Below are 17040 nucleotides of genomic sequence, written 5' to 3' on the forward strand. Positions count from 1 at the left end.
GAGAGGTGGGGTGCTCAGTAGGGAATGTGGAACGGTCCCTGGGGCACGGGTGGCAGGGGGCCTGGGGAAGCAGCCCTCAGGTACCACTTCATGGGGGCAGATGGGGAGGCGAGGAGTGTACCAAGGATGGATGTTTCTTGTGGGGGTGGGGGGAGCGGGGGCAGAACTGTTGAGGGGTTTGGCCAGGAGCACAGGGACCTGGAGAGTGAGGGTCTGCACCCCCTCTGGCCCCAGGTTGGCCTCAGCAGGAGCAGTTGGGCCCCAGCTTCCCAGGACCAGGCCACCTTCGAGGACGCTGCCCAGCGAGGAGGCTGAGATGCCGAGGTTCCTAGAGGACCTGAGTAAGTGCCCACCACTCCTCAGGTGGGGATGGGGCCTGGGGACTAGTGGATGAGAAGAGTCTGGGCACAAGACAGGGAGGGTTGTGGATGGGCGTGTGGGACCAAGGCAGCCAGAGGGGGGCCAGGCACGGCATAGCGGGGCCCGCGGCCCAGCCAGCACTCCTCCCTCCCTGAGCTCCCCACACAACCTCATACGCGGCCACATTTATTGGGTTGCTTTTAATTGATGATAGTTGGGGAGGCTGTGTCCCCGACCCTCCCGGTCAGGCCCTCAGGGACCAGGCTGGGGCCCACAGGTCCCAAGTCCACGTCCCCTGGGGTGGTGAGGGCCCGTCCAGACCGCAGGGCGGCCTCGGGTCAGCAGTGGGCAAAGTGGGCCTCGCCGACATCGCGCAGGTCAAGGCCCGAGATGCTGGGGGGGCTGGCGCAGGTGATGTTGTTGTAGGCGTATGCGGGCGGCTGGTGGTCGTCGTCTCCCTCCGCCATGGCCTGGACGAAGCGGGGCACGACGCCCGGGTGCTGCAGGGTGAAGGCCCTCAGGGCCTTGAGGGGGCAGCCGCAGTCCCAGGGGTTGCCCTCAAGCCACAGGCGCTCCAGGCCGGGGGGCTGCGGCACGAAGGTCCGCAGCGAGTTGTTCCGGAGGCTGAGGTAGCGCAGCCGCCCCAGTGGCGCGAGCACAGTCTCAGGCAGCGCCTCCAGGCGGTTGTGCGACACGTCCAGCCAGAAGACGCGCTGCAGGGGCCCCAGGGCATCCACCGATAGCGCAGACAGCCGGTTGCGGGAGAGGAGGAGGTACTCCAGGTGGCTGAGGCCCTGGAAGAGCTGGCCAGGCAGGTGCGTGAGCTGGTTGGAGGTGAGGTCCAGCTCCAGCAGCTCGGCCAGCCCCCCCAGGCTCTGCTCATCGATGGCTGCAATGCCGTTGTCCTTGAGGAAGAGCCGGCGCAGCCCCGAGAGGCCGGTGAAGGTGTGCGGGCCAAGGCAGCCCAGGCAGCTGCCCTCTAGGTGTAGGCTGTGCAGCTTGCCCAGGCCCTGGAACGCCTGCTCTGGAAGGTTCCTCAGACAGTTGCCAGAGAGGTTCATGACGGCCAGGTTGTAGAGGCCCAGGAAGACGCCCGCCTTGAGCTCCTGGAGCTGGTTGTTGTTGAGCGCCAGCACCTCCAGCTGGTCCAGGCCCTTGAAGGCCTCCTCCGGCAGCTGCCGGATACGGTTGTAGCCAAGCTGCAGCTCCTCCAGGAAGTGCAGGTCCTTGAAGGTCCGGGGCCGTAGGCCGGCAATGGCATTGTGTGAGAGGCGCAGAACGTGCAGGCCCAGCAGCCCCGGGAAGGTGTCCTCCAGGAGGCCACCCACACGGTTGTGTGACAGGTCCAGCCAGCGCAGCGCCTTCATGCCCAGGAAGGCACCTGGGGCCACGGCGGTGATGAGGTTGTGGTCCAGGTAGAGCTTCTGGAGCTTGGGCAACTTGACGAAGACATTGGCTTTGACGCTCCGCAGGGCATTCCTGCTCAGGTCCAGCTCGCGGAGCTCGCTGAGGCCGCAGAAGAGCGCGGGCTGCAGGTAGGCCAGCTTGTTGCCTGCCAGCACCAGCTCGCGTAGGCTGGCCAGGTCCTGGAACGCAGTGTCCGGTAGCACGGCCAGGCTGTTCCAGCCCAGGTTGAGGTCCCAGAGGTGGGCAAGGCCCCTAAAGAGGCCCTCGTCTACCCGGCTGAGCAGGTTGTTGTTGAGGCCGAGCGAGGCCAGGTCCGGCGTGTGTAGGAAGGTGCGGGCTGCCAGGCTGCGCAGCTGGTTCCGCTCCAGGTGCAGGTGGTACAGGTTCTGCAGGCCCAGCAGCGCCTGTGGCTCCAGGCTGGCCAGCCCGCTGCCCTGCAGGTTGAGGAAGCCCAGGCTGGAGAGGTTCCGGAAGGTGGCCGCGGGAATGAAGGAGAAGTTGTTTCCATCCAGCCACAGGGCTCTGGTGCCATCCGGGATGCCGTTGGGCAGCCGCGTGAGGTTCCGAGAGCTGCAGAAGACGCTGAGCTCATCCGTGTAGTCGTCGTGGCCGCAGGAGCAGACGGCTGGGCACTGGGGGCCCTCAGGGTCTGCCAGTGCTGCGGACTCCACTCCCTCCAGGCTGTGGGAGCCCAGCACTGCCCAGGAGACCAGCAGCACCACCAGGGCCGGGCCTCCTGTGGGGAGAGGGGCTTGGGGAGGCAGCACTGAGGCGGCCCAGAATGTGAGCCCAGGGCAAGCAAGACATGGAACCTTCCAGGCCTCAGCCACACACCTGGACCACAGCACGCAACCATTTAGAGAAGGCACTGCTGACCGGACCAGAGAAGGTATGGGCTGAGATCTGGGTCCCTCACTTAAATGGGAAGCGGAGACCAGGCAGGACGACTGGGATGTTCTCTGGTTCAAAACCAACTGCCCTTTCCACCCCACAGGAACAACGGGGTGGCAGTGCCTGTTCCAGAGAAAACTGAAGGCTGGGGACCTGGCCACTAGGCCGTGTGTTCATCTGCGTCCCCAAGGTGGACACTCAAGCCAGGCTAAGCTGCCAGGCAGGCCTGGAGGAAAGTGTGAGAGAACGTTCTGGAGCAGGCTCGGGTGGGTATGCGCTTGCTGCCCTGATTGGATAGTGAGCTGGATGTCCGCTGCACCAGCTAGACCCCCGACTGGGGGGTACTCACCTCCGTGGTGTGTCCGGCACGCACCCAGGGACTTGGCCCAGTGCTGGTGTGGCGAGAGGAAGAGGGTGCAGGCCTCAAGGGCAGATGGGAACCCCAGGCCACTGACCCACCAGAGGTTGGGTTGTGGCACAGGACAAAGGATGCCAGGCTCCACAGCAACAATCCCCCATAAGTTCCACTGGGCACTGGGCTGCCCACCACATCAGGCCTCTCTCTGGTCTCTGAGAGTTCCGGGTCCCAGGGTGGACACACCAGCTGGATTGGGCTAGGCTCCGAGAGGGGACAGGGTGGCAATGGCCTGGCCTCCGAGCAGCTGGGAGGGCAGCATGCCCTGGCCCAGTGGAGGGTCTAAGGCAGGGCCCCTGGGGTGGCAGTGTGGGCGCCCTTCCTCCCCTGCGCTGCCAGCCTGGGCCCTCGGGTAGGAGAGGAGGGGGCAGGAGGCAACAGCGATTCTCCAGGGCCAGGCACCCCACCACCCCGAGTGGCCACATTTCCCCCATGGGCTCCCAGAGCCCCAGCCCCCCTAGAGCTGAGCCCTCCCTGGGTGCAGCCCCTACCCTAGTGGGCTTGGGGGCACACAGTCCCCCCCCTCGAAGTGAGTGGCTGGGGCACGTGGGGGCCTCACCTCTCCTCAGGGCCATCCCTCGTGCAGAGCAGTCCGCAGGCGGGCAGGGAGCGGGGCGCGTCTGTTGGGGCCGGCTGCTCCTGCCCTCTGGATTTCCCCACTGCCTCTGGGACAGCCAGCACCCTTGTCACCGGCCAGCCCAGCCTGCTGGCCCCAGCTCCCTTAACCCCCTCCTGCCGGGCTGCCAGCATCAACACTGGGGCCCAGGGTGCGGATGGCACAGGGGACAGGCTGGGGGCTGCATCTGCCCTGACGCATCTTCAGGGTGCAAGGTGGCCCGGGGTGCATCTCTAAGGGACAACGGGGGCCCATCCCCCCATCTTCCCAACCCCCCCCCATCTTTCCATCCCCCTGCAGGGCTGGGCGGAGCAGAGCTGGGGCTGCAGGCAGTGCTGGGCGGGGGTCTCCCTTGGAGCAGCCTGTGAGGGGCTGGTGCTCAGCCGGCCCCCCTGCCTGTGGGTAGGGGCCCCTCAGGGGGCTCCTAGGGTCTTCCCTCCCAGCAGATGGCCATGTGGGAGTTAAGCGGGAACCACACGTCTCCAAATGGGCCTGCCCATCTACCCCCGGCATGCTGACCACTCCCCCCTCCTCCCCATTTCCTAACTGCCTGGGTGGGGTCCTTGTTGAAGCTCCCAGGGGCCTGGCCCAGCCTTGGCTTCTCCCGTGACCTCAGGGTCAGCTGCTGTCTGGCCACTGCCCCTCCCCCTAGCCTCTTCTAGGAATGCTTGGCAGGGCCCCGGCCACTTTGTGTTTGCTTTCCCCAACAATGTCCTCCCAGGAAGAGAGTGGGGGACGGCTGGCCTCAGGGGCGAGGTCTTGTGGCTGTGAGACCAGCCCCCACCAGCAGTGGGCCCCATCCTGCCCTCCAGGGCTCCTTTGGGGCCACGGCCACCCTGCACTGCACAGGCCCTGGGACAGGTACCCAGTGCCCGCCTGAGGTCAGCCACAGGTCAGACATGGTAAGAAGGGGTGTGGCCGCTTGATTCGGGGCGCCATCCTCCCCTCCACCTGGGGAGCCCTGGGCTCTGCTCTTCCAGATCTGACCACATCTCTCCCAGGCTGCCAGGCGCAGTGCTGCCCTCCAGCCACCCCTCCCTCCTTTACTGAGGACCCTTCCTCTGGCTGCCAACTGTGCCTGCCCACCAGTCCCTCTGCTCTGCCTGGGGCGGGGGGGCTGTGCTCGGAAGGGGCCAGAAGGCATTGAAAAAGGCAAAACTGAGTCTGGGGAGGGTAAGGCTTGTTGAGGTTTAGGAGACTCTTGAACCTCTTCCTGAGACAGAAGAGGAAGTCAGGTCTGCCTCCTGAAAGGTACATGGTGAGGAGAAAAGAAGTGAGGTAGGCAGGAGCTGTCGGGGCCCAGGAGAGGCTGGAGGCCAGGCCCGCCCCCAGCCTCGTGGTGCCCCCTCCCCAGCTCATCCCGCAGCAGTGCCGAGGGGCGGCTTTGTCTTCCTCCCTTTATTGAGCTTTGATTTTTTTCCAGGTCGTTTCTCAGCTTCTCTTCTGAGAAATTATAGATCTGCAGGGAGAAAGTCCACACCCAGAAATTTACACGGTAAACATACATTTACACAGTAGAAAGTGCGGACTCAGCAGGAGTCCGGGGCCATGGGGCCTCTTCACTGGGAAGCTCCCCGCATGCCGGCCAGGCTCACGTGGACTGGAAGGAGGGTTAGCATTCCTGTCTCCTCACACTTGGAGGGTTGGGGCTGGAAACTTCCTGTAAATCCCCAGTCGAGCTTGTGTGGCGGAGAACCCTTATCGGGACTGCGGCAGGCAGGTTAGGTATTTGTAAACCTTTCTGGAGTCCTGCGGTAACACTGGTGTTCAGCCTGCTGAGTTCAGAGAAGACCTCTATCCTGGCCGCCCGGGGCCAGCTCTGTCCCTGCTCCCCCAAAGCGGCCAGTCCTGACCCAGGCTGGCTACTGCCCTGGCCTCTCTTTCCAGTTCACCCCCTGAGGGTCCCCCCGAGAAGTCTGGTTTCTGGTCTTTGTGGAAATGATGTTGTACAGAAGCCCCAGGCCCGGCCACTCGTGTGCCAAGTCATAGCATCCCTTCCCTCCTTCCTGTTGTGGTGCTGCGACCCTGTGGGGCCCTTGTGCGTTCCTGTGGTCCTGAGTGCACCCACTGGGACCAGCCTGTGTCATCCTTGCAGGTAAGGCCAACCCCTTCCTGGGTAGTCACACCTTCCTGGGGCCAATAGGGGTGCCCTCAACACCACCCCCCACCCTGTCTACTCAGCCCTGAAGGTGGGGGGACAGTGGCTTTCATTGTCCTGTGTTTCTTCAATCACCAATGATGGCAGCTCTTCAGAGGGAGGCTCATTGGCCAGTGGATTGTCCTTTTCTGTAAAGTACATGTTTAAGTCTCTTGCTGTCAGTGTGACTTATGTTTTTTTTATAACAGTATTCTGGATGCAAGCCCCTTGTTAGGTATGTGTGGCCAATGTTGTCTTCTGCACCGTGGTTTGCCTGTCCATCCTCTTCATTGTAATTCTGGTGAGAGTTCTTAATTTTAACGTGGTCTCATAAGGTGTTCCTTAAATGGAAAAACTGCAAAAAAAGTTTATCTAGGCCGATGTATGTATCATGATTCAGGTCCTGTTCGGCACATGGACTTGAGTGTATTCTCTTAAAATACTGTGAATGCATCACTGCCCTACCTTTCTCTGTGACGTCTTTGGGCCACCCTTTCACTTCCTAAGAGTGAGGTGATGCTCAAGTTTCATTCTTTTTGGTGGGTTATGATCGCCTCCCCACGTTTAGTGCAATGGCTTTCCTTCCCTCCTCCGAAGAGCAGAGGCTCTTCGTGGTGCATGTGTTTCCTTGTCTACAGTAGGAGCAGCCTGTCCAGGTTTGACTTGTGTTGCAGTTTGAGTCTTCCAACCCGTGGACATGGCATAATTAGGTCGTCTTCAGTTTCTTTCAGTGGTGTTTTTGTAAATTTCCATGTTACGATCTTGCATATATATTTTAGATTTTTTTTTTCCCGTAAATGGTACTTTTTTTTTTTTTTTTTAAGATGTTGGGGGTAGGAGTTTATTTATTTATTTTTGCTATGTTGGGTCTTCGTTTCTGTGCGAGGGCTTTCTCTAGTTGTGGCAAGCGGGGGCCACTGTTCATTGCGGTGCGCAGGCCTCTCACTATCGCGGCCTCTCGTTGCGGAGCACAGGCTCCAGACGCGCAGGCTCAGTAGTTGTGGCTCACGGGCCTAGTTGCTCCACGGCATGTGGGGTCCTCCCAGACCAGGGCTCAAACCCGTGTTCCCTGCATTAGCAGATTCTCAACCACTGCGCCACCAGGGAAGCCCTGGTTGTTACTTTTGATACTATTTTAAGTGTTACCTTTTTTCCTCTTTCATTTCGTCTAAGCTGAAATATTTTTCTAGAAGTATGTTGGGATAATGTAATAAAGTATTAATTGTGGTGCATTTACCCAACGATTGTTTCTAAAACAGCTTGATTGATGAACAATTCTCACACCATAAAGTTCACCGTCACTATAAAATTCAGTGATTCTTAGTAAATGTGTACAGCTGTGCAGCCACACGCACAGTCCAGCTTTAGAACATCCCCATACAATCGGTGGCCTTCTGTATCTCACCTTTTACACTGAGCATGTTTTCAGGGTTCATCTACATAGTGTATATCAGTACTTTATTCCTTGTTATGGCTGGACAATATTCTGTTTTGTGGATTTGCCACATTTGTTTATTCATTCATCAGATGATAGGCATCTGGTTTGTTCCTATTGGGGTTATTATGAATAATGTTGCCATGAACATTTGTGTATGAGTTTTTGTGTGGACGTAGCTTTCACTCCTCTTGGGTAGATTCTTAGGAGTGGAATTACCGGTTCACATAGTATTTATGTCTAGTTTTAAAAAAACTTTTCCAAAATGATTGTATCATTTTACAAATTACGCGAATTCCAATTCCACATCCTCAACTACTATTTGGTATGGTCAGTTTTGTTTTCTTTTGTTTTTTAGCTCTTCTGTTTCTCTGCCAATTGATATTGGGCACCTGTTCATGTGTTTGTTGGCATTCTTATATCTTCTTTGGTGAAGTGTCTGTTCAAGACTTTCGTTCATTTTTTAACTGAGTTGACTCCTTACCGAGTTGCAACACTATATATTATGGATATGAGACTTTATATATTATGGATTATCAAGGCTAACATTTGCAGATATTTTTGTTTGTGGTTTGTCGCCTTTTTTTCACGTTGTCTTTTGAAGTATGAAAGTTTATTTTAATTAAGTTCAAAATTTATCAGTTTTTTTCTCTCATGGCTCATGATTTTGGTGTGGTGTCTAAGAACTCTTTGCCTAACCCAAGCTCACAAAGATCTTCTAATCGGATTATAGAATCTTTCCATTTACTTACATCTTCTTTCTCTTAGTTTGCAGTGTATAAATCTTGCACTAATTTTGATCATTTCTAAGTATTTTGTTAGTTTTGATGCTATTATGGAGTTTTAATTTCATTTTCAGACTCATTAGTATGTGCAAATACAACAGATTTCTCTTGTTAATCTTGTATCCTAGGACCTTACTGAACTTACTAGTTCCAGGTATGTGTGTGTTTCTGGATTCCTTAGGATAAGCCACATATAGGATCACACCATCTGTGAATAAGGACATTTTTACTTATTTTTACTCCTTTCCAATTCATATACTGCCTTGTGTGTGTGTGTGTATGCCTTATTGCACATCAGTACAATGTTGAGAAGTGGCAAGAGCGCAGATATCCTTGCCTTGTTCCTGATTTTAGTGGGAAGCATTCAGTCATCCACTGTGAATTATGATGCTGGCTTATGTTTTTCATTGATGCTGTCACAGGCAGAATAATGCTCCCAAACCAAAGATGTCCATGTCCTTATCCCTGGAATCATGAATGTGTCAGGTTACATGGCAAAGGGGAATTGAGGTTGCTAACCAGCTGACCTTAAGATAGTGAGATTAATGTGGATTTTCCAGGTGGCCCCAGTGTAATTACAAGGGTCCTCTAAAGTGGCAGAGGGTGTCAGAAGAGGTCGGTGTGAGGCAATGAGAGAAGGACTCAACCCACAGCTGCTGACCTTTGAAGATGGAGGAAGGAGGTCAGGAGCCAAGAATGCAGGCGCCTCTAGCAGCAGGAAAGGGCAAGGAAACAGATTCTCCCTTAGAACCTGCAGAAGGAACCACCTCTGTGGACACTTTTAGTCCAGTGAGACTCATGTCAGACTGCTGACCTCCAGAACTGTCAGATGATACATTTGTGGTTTTTTTCTTTTATTTATTGATTGATTAGTTGCGTTGGGTCTTCATTGCTGCGGCAGTCTTTCTCTAGTTGCGGCAAGCGGGGGCTACTCTTCATTGCAGTGCGTGGGCTTCTCATTGTGGTGGCTTCTCCCATTGTGGAGCCCAGGCTCTAGGTGTGCAGGCTTCAATAGTTGTGGCACGCGGGCTCAGTAGCTGTGGCTGGCGGGGTCCAGAGCACAGGCTCAGTAGTTGTGGCGCATGGGCTCAGTTGCTCCACGGCATGTGGAATCCTCCCAGACCAGGCCTCGAACCCGTGTCCCCCTGCATTGGCAGGCGGATTCTTAACCACTGCACAACCAGGTAAGTCCCCATTTATGTTGTTTTAACTAGCTAGGTTTGTAATGATTTGATACAGCAGCATTTGGAAATTACAGATGTCCTTTAACAGGTCGAAGAGGCTCCCTTCTATTGCTAGTTTGTTGACTTTTTATCACGAACAGGTGTGGGATTTTGTCAAATGTTTTCCTTCATCCACTGAGATGATCTTGTGGATTTTGTCCTCTATTCTATGACTGTGGTTTATGTTAATTGATTTTTAGATGTTTAACCAACCTTGCATTCCTGTGATAAATCCCACCTGGTTGTGTATAATGTTGCTGTATTTGGGTTGCTAACGTTTTAAAGATTTTACATCTGTATTCGTGAGGGACATTGATCTCTCATTTTGTTTGGTATCAGGATAACATTAGCCTCATAGAATGAGTTGGGAAGTGTCCCCACATGTATTTTCTGGAAGAGTTTGTGAGTGATTAGTGTTACTGATAGAATGCACTAGTGAAGCCATGTGGACCTGAGCTTTCCTTTGCATGAAGACTTAAGACTTTTGTTAAATCAATTTAAGGAATTTGTCCATTTCATTTAAAATCTAATTTGTTGGTAAATAGTTTCCCTAGTATGCCCTTGTAAGTCCTGTTCATTTCTGTAGGATTGGTAGTGATGATGTACCCTTTTTCATTCATCATTTTGGTAATTTGTGTGTTACTTTGTTGGTCAGTGGTTTTTCTGTTTTCTGTTTCATTGATCTCCTTGCTAATCATTACTATTTCTTTCCTTCTGCTTCCTTTGGGTTTTGTTTGCTCTTCTTTAGTGTTTTAAGGTAGAAGCCTAGGTTTTGTGAGGCCTTTCTTCTTTTCTCATACAGGTGTTTAAAAGCTATACATTTCCCTCTAGCACTGCTTTAGCTGCATCCCACAAATTTTGTGTTTTGATTTCCACTCTTTTTGACCCACACACTACTTAGATGTGTTAACTTCCAAACATTTGGGGGTTTTCCAGACTTCATTTTGTTGTAGATATTTAATTCCACTGGAGTTTGAAATTACCAAGTATATATTCTGTCTTTTAAAATTCATTGTGATTTGTGGTCTAAGATATTGTCTATCCTGGAGAATGTTCCATGAGCACCTGAAAATGCTGGTGGAATGTTCTATAAATAGGTTGAGTGACAGTGTCCTGTTACCAACTAGACTATTAAAGAATCTCCATTATTTTTTTAAGAGTTTTTTTTTTAATTATTTATTTTTGGCTGCATTGGGTCCTCGCTGCTGCGCACAGGCTTTCTCTAGTTGCAGAGAGCGGGGGCTACTCTTCATTGCAGTGCACAGGCTTCTCATCGCAGTAGCTTCTCTTGTTGCACAGCATAGGCTCTAAGCACGCGGGCTTCAGTAGTTGTGGCACGTGGGCTCAGTAGTTGTGGCTCATGGGCTCTAGAGCGCAGGCTCAGTAGTTGTGGTGCACGGGGTTAGTCGCTCCACAGCATGTGGGATCTTCCCAGAACAGGGTTCAAACCCATGTCCCCTGCATTGGCAGGCAGATTCTTAACCACTGTGCCACCAGGGAATCCCTCCATTATTGTTGAATTACTTATTTTCTCTTTTGAATTTCTAAAATTCTTTGGTCCCTGACCATTCAAACTAGACATGAGGTATTCATTCCTTCAACAGAGGGTTGTTAGAACAGAAATCAGAGGAAAGAAAAGATTATTGGAACCTTAAGAAGTCAAGATTCTGGCCTAAGAAAATATTCTGACAAAGAATAAGAAAACTCTTTGAGCTACGAAGCAGGAGAAAGACTGGAGAAGAAAGGAAGAGAAGGAACCTGATGTTCTACTACCTCAGTGGAATCCCAGATGGGCCTGAGGGCCCCAGAGCAGAGGTGACCCTGACCTCTGCTGAGGACTGACCGAGACACGGTGGAACAGGTGTGTGTACCCTGGGGACATACATGGCTGCAGGACCAGCCTTCCTCTCTGGATCCACAGCACCTGGGCCAGGCTCTCTCCCAGATCCACTGAGATCCAATTCTTCTCCAGGCCTCTCTGCTGCCCCAACTCAGAACCAGTGTCCATAGAAGTGGATGGTCCAGGAGAAGCCTCTCCTTTTACGGTTTTACTGATAGATTAACAGTTTAAAAGTTTCAGATTATTAGAGAGAGGTGGGGGTTGCACAACATTGTGAATGTACTAAATGCCACTGAATTGTTGTCCCTGGTGGTCCAGTGGTTAACGCAGGGGGCACGGGTTTGATCCCTGGTCAGGGAACTAAGATCCTGTATGTTGTGCAGTGCAGCCAAGAAAGTTAAAAAAAAAAAAAAGCCACTGAATTATAAACTTAATTGTATGTTGTGTGAATGTCACCTCAATTTAAATAAGTTTTAAAGGTTCTATTTAGTAAAATACAGTCACTCCTAAAATCTAAGCAGTGTTACAGCTGGAGAGAAATGTATCACATTGGGATAGCACATGACACACAGGTCAGGTGGGTGGCTGTCAGAAAAGCATCAAGGACCTAGTGTGCTGGCTGTGGAAAGTAAGGCCACCACCTGGGGGCACCTCCCAGAGAGTCAGGCTAAATGCACAGAGGTGTAGCTTGGTGAGAGACGGAGGCTCCACCCAGACAGGTATAACTGAGCAGTCAGGAAATACTTTAAAATAAAAATCCTCAGAGGGAAGCGGGCAGGCACTGGGTCAGGGATCAGGAACTAGTGAAGAAAATGCTTGGGCTCTGTTTATACTAGTGCCCGGAAAGAAACTGAGGAGTCGTGGAAGTTTAAGTGGCCAGATTGTAGGGCTTCAAAACAGACGCTCTGGGGGAGTTTTTACCTTTACATTCTCAAGAAAAAGGACATTATAGACCAGACTTGAAATGTAGGAAAGAACTTACCAAAAGCGGCTGAAGAAGGATAGAAGTAACAGCCCTTATAACCATTAAAAAACAGGATCACTAGTTTTTAAAATACCCACAAAAGAAAGCACAAGGCTCAGACTAGCATTACCTTCTACAAACTCCCCAAGAAGTGAGGAAACGTTCCATGTCACCTTATTTCCAAAACCAGACAGGGACTGTACAAGGAGAGCAAGCCAGCTGCAGAAGTTCTGATGAAATGGGATCTCGCCCAAGAATAAAATGACTAGGCACTGAAAACTGTTGGGATAATTCAGCCGACCAAAGGAGAGTATGTGGTAAGACCCAGCTCCCACTCGGATGACCAGCAAGCTAGAAAGACTTGCTCAGCTTGATAACAGCTACTCAGCCTGCCTGCCAGCCTTCCAGGGACTAGGGTGCTTCCTCCTGGCAATACACCCCCTCTAGCTCTCCCCCTACCCCTGACATCTCCACCTCTCTCTCATGTGATGGAGCCATCTCCTGGCTTTGGACTCACCCACATGCTGGAGACATTTTAAACTTGACCTGCCCAAAGCCAACCGCTCAGGACTGTGAGCCCCTCACAGTCTCCCCATCCTGGGAAATGGACGTGGAGTCTCCCTAACTCAGCACTCACAGCTCAGATCCAAGCTGGGACCAAATACTTCTGCCTCCGCCTCAGCTCCCACTGGGAACCCTGCCACCACTCCCTCCTCCACCGGCCCTCCCTGGGCTGCTGCCCCAGACTTGTCTCCAGGGGCCCTGCCACGACACGCTGAGAAGTCCTGGTAAAGCTCAGCTCTGACCCCACCTCTGCACAGCCCAGAGTGGACGCCGAGGTCCTCGCACGTCCTGTACATTGACCCACCACGTCATGGCTTCCCACTCCTCTCCCCTTGCCTGGCTCAGCCATGCCAGCCTCTTGCTCTTCTGCAGACCTGCCCCAGGGCCTTTGCACTTGCTTTTCTCACCCAGATATCTGCATGTCTCACTCTCTCCATCCCCTCATTGTCACTCACATGTCACCTTAGCAAGGCCCCAGCCACTCTACTGAAGAAGGCTGACATCCTCGGCTCCCTCTGTACCTTTTTCTGCCTTATTTTCTCCACAGTACTTCTGTGTAACCTGCTTGGTATTCCACTCATCTTGTCTCCTCTACCAGGACAGAAGCTCCACAAGGGCAGGAATTTCTGTCTGTTCACTCTGAATCCCCAGAGCATCTCGGTACCTGCCACATCGTCAGCATTCAGGTATCTGTTAAACCAATCAATGAAGTCAGGAATAAAGGCCCACTTGCCTCGGGGAGACATGAAAAACAAAAGCCCTGTCGATGGTACCACAAAGGCCCACAAAAGAAACAGTTACCATCAGGCTGGGCAAGCGTAGCAGGGTCCCCAGGAACAAGGCTGACTGCACTCCTATATGCTCCTGACCCCTGGAGTGATTTAAAGCAAAACACCATTTACAACAGCATCAAAAAACAAACTACTGAGGGGCCAGAGTCCCCACAGAACCAGCCTCTAGGGAGAAAGTTTTAAACCCTGATGGAAAAGTTTGTCTGGTCTTGTCCCTGGTTTGGGGAGGGAGACTCTAACTCCTGGGAGTGTCCTGAGGGGTGGGGACTTACTTTGTCATTTACAGTATAGTGAGCACCTGAGTTTATGCTAATGTGGTGACTCAGAGCTGTCACCAGGGAGCCCCACCTGTGATCAGAGGGTGGGACGGCTGGGGGGCGCTGGAGTTCACGCTGTGGATGACACAGTTACACCCCAACCCAACTGGATACTGAGGCTCAGTGAGCTTCCTGATGTGCCAGCACGGTGGGGAGCCTGCATTCCACGGAGTGAGGGCACAGCTTGGCTGTCCAGACCCTCCCCACCTCGCCCTGTGGGTCTCTTCACTTGGCTGGTCCCGGTTTGTATCCTTTAAAATAAAACTGTAAAACCGTAAGTGTTGCGCTTCCCTGAATTCTGAATCAACCTAGTGAATTACTGAATCTGAGGGGTCATGAGAACCTCTGAACTTGTAGCCAGCTGGTTAGAAGTGCAGGTGGCCGGGGACCCCCAAGCTTCTGGCTGGAGTCTGAGGTGAGGGCAGTCTTGACGGGAGACCGTGCCCTTGCCCTGTGCTTGTGCTAATGCTGTGGTCGGCAGCAGAGTTGCCCTGCACACACAGCACACACAGCATCAGAGACCCAAGCGGATGGATAGATAAGCAGCGTGTTCATAATTGGAAACTCCCCACATCACAGAAAAGTCACTTCCCAATCTAGCGAGTCAACATTATTCCAGTCCAAATCCCAGACATAAATATCCTAATCTTTATACATAAGAGTAGAGTAAAGGGCCAAGACTCTCCTGATGAGGCTGGGGGGCATTCCTGGAATTGAAGGTCCTAAAGCTGTTGTAACAGGGAATGTGGGGCCAGCGTCAGAACAGACAGACATACCAGTGGGATGGAGAGCCACGAAACAGGTCTGGACCCCTGGACGCTGGCTCACCAGAGCTAGCAGTGCAGAGGGGGTGGGATATCAGGTGTCCATCTCCCAGACACCAGCATAAACAGCTCGGTCACAAGAATCACAAATGTGAGTGTGAAAAGCACAACAAAAAACTACTGGATGAAATTATAGGAAGGCATCAGAGGTGGGAGAGTTACTACACAGGACACGAAAGCATTTATCATGAAGGAAAAAATATACGTTTGACTACGTTAAGAATTTCTTCAACAAGACACTAGAGTGTGAAGCCACAACAAACTAGGAGGAAACTGCAAACACACAGAACCAAAGAAATCATAAAATATGCAACATGAAACAAAGGACTTCTAACTGATCAGTAAGAAACAAAAACCTGGTAGAAAACCCGGGAAGAAACCTAAGAAAAGAGGCAGCCCCCAGGTGAGGAAATCCAAGTGGCCAATAAGCGTGTGGAAAGCGGTCAACCTCCCCCCAAACCAGGTAAACGCCCATGAAACCTCCACAAAGTGCCATCCACAAGAACAAAGGTGTCTGACAGTGGGTGCGGCAGGCGTCTGCAAGCACAGTGGGAGACGCTGTCCGAGAATGAAATCCCACTTGCCCAGCGCAGCAGCCGAAGCCTGGATGAGAGCGCTTCGGAGCCCGTGTCGCAGACACACGACACAGGGCACCAGACATAGCCCTGAGAACTCGCCCCATTGCCCGGCAGCAGCGCCATCACCAAGGGTAAAACATGCAAAGCGAAATGCCCACTGTTGAGAGCTCTGGGCTCTTGGAGGACAAGGAGGGACAGCCTGTGGCCTCGGAAGCAGGGTGGTGGGGTACATTTTTCTTTACGTTTCTTTAGATGAGGGACGCAGGACTGGGGTGGACACCAGTGGGAAAGGGGGCTTTTGGCAGCTGGTTCCAAGGAGAAGCACTCACCCCTAGTGCGGGCGCTATGCTGCTGGTGGAAACTAGCGAGGAGCTCAGTGTCCCTGGGGAGGGGCTGCCAACAACACGAGCCACCTGGGGGGATGGGCACAGCACCCACAGGTCCACAGCGACCCTCAGGCATCGCAGACCGAGGCCTCAGCACGTCCTGAGACGCCTGCACCTGCATGTCCAGTCGCTGGTACAACGCCATGAAACAAAGCGCCAGGAGGACCCGTGCAAACCCCACTCCATGACACCCTGGGGGTGGGGCTGCTGCTCACAGGGAGCTTTGGCTCCACCTAGAACATCATCGTCTTTGGAGAAGCCCACACAGGCAGCTGCGGAGTGACATGGGCCCGTGCTTGGCCGGGACAGGGACCTGAGGAATCCAGGGGGGCGGCGACAACCACGCTGCATCATGACCCGTCTGGATGAGGCGTACAGGGGGGTGACATCAACAGCAGCAGCAGCAGGCCTCAGCTGGACAGGAAGTGTTCAGTGAGCATCACCACAGCAGGTGAGACCCAAAGACTTGAGCACCCAGCTCAGCGAGCAGAGCCTCGCAGACCCTGGGTCTGTTCTCATCGCAGACCAAGGCCACATGGAGAACCTCCAGATCCAGAAATGAGCTGGTTGGGAGGGCTCCCCACAGCCCTTCCTACCCCTGCCTGTTCCCCAGTCTCATCCCGTCCTCCTTGTGCCTCGGGGCCCTGGATGTCCCCGTGACCCTCTGGGCCCACCCTCCCCATCCCCCCAGCTCGGACCTCCCGCAAGCTCTGCCTGAGATGTGAGGCGGGGTAACCAGGACCAGCCTGAGACTGCAGGAGAGGAGCCAATTCCCAGGATGGCCAACCAAGAGCAGAAGGAACAGCTACAGAGCAGGGACACCACATCGCAATCTCAAGAGCAGGCTCCCTGCACACTGCCGCCAGGAGGAAGGACTCGGGGCCTCTCCTTGCCGGGGGCCCAAGAGGCCCACCCCCAAGCAGGGGTGGTGCGGTGCCAGCAGTGGTGCTGACGCCACATAGGCGCCCAGGGCATCCCCACCACACACACATGTCCCCGCGTCCCTCCCATCAGCTCCTCTGCACACACGAGGCACAGTGCCCCACACTGGTTCCTGGGAACGTCCCTGGGACTGGCCAGCCTTTACAGGGACGGGTGTGCAGAGCTTGGAGCTCCTCGGGTACCACATGCCACAGCCTCCCAGCCTGTACTCTCCCCGCCCGAGCCCCCAGACCCAGCCCCACACTGGAGGCAGCTCTTCAGCATCACCCTAGCCCAGGTAGGTGCTCCGGGCCTGCCCCGGCCCTGGAATTCCACTGCACATCAACACAGACACGAGGACATGATGATGTCATCAAACATGAGAGAATGACTTCCTCTAGAGATAGCTGGGGAGGGGGGAGGAGAGAGAGGGGACGATGCCAGGTAAGGGGAGTGTGCCCCTCCCAGGGGCCTTCTTCTGGTAAGCACGGACTTCGAACCAGGGCGTGCCGGCCTCACCGGGGGCAGGGCGGGTACGACTCTTACTGGGGCATCATATGGGGGCCCCATGGAAAGGCTGGAGACA

The 17040-nt window shown here is 53.8% G+C and overlaps 1 protein-coding gene across 1 annotated transcript; it reads right to left on the reverse strand.

Annotated features, from left to right (window-relative positions):
* Positions 1–563: 563 nt before the first annotated feature.
* IGFALS (insulin like growth factor binding protein acid labile subunit) lies at positions 564–15270 on the reverse strand (the record flags this gene model as incomplete). Its single annotated transcript, XM_079718976.1, is given in 6 exon segments — positions 564–2503; positions 3633–3648; positions 3650–3721; positions 3723–3761; positions 3763–3813; positions 15154–15270. Coding segments are annotated over 6 exon segments (2100 nt in total). The 3' UTR covers positions 564–698.
* Between the last annotated feature and the right edge of the window lie 1770 nt (positions 15271–17040).

Source organism: Hyperoodon ampullatus (assembly GCF_949752795.1).
Source record: "Hyperoodon ampullatus genome assembly, chromosome: 14".
Classification (NCBI taxonomy): domain Eukaryota; kingdom Metazoa; phylum Chordata; class Mammalia; order Artiodactyla; family Ziphiidae; genus Hyperoodon; species Hyperoodon ampullatus.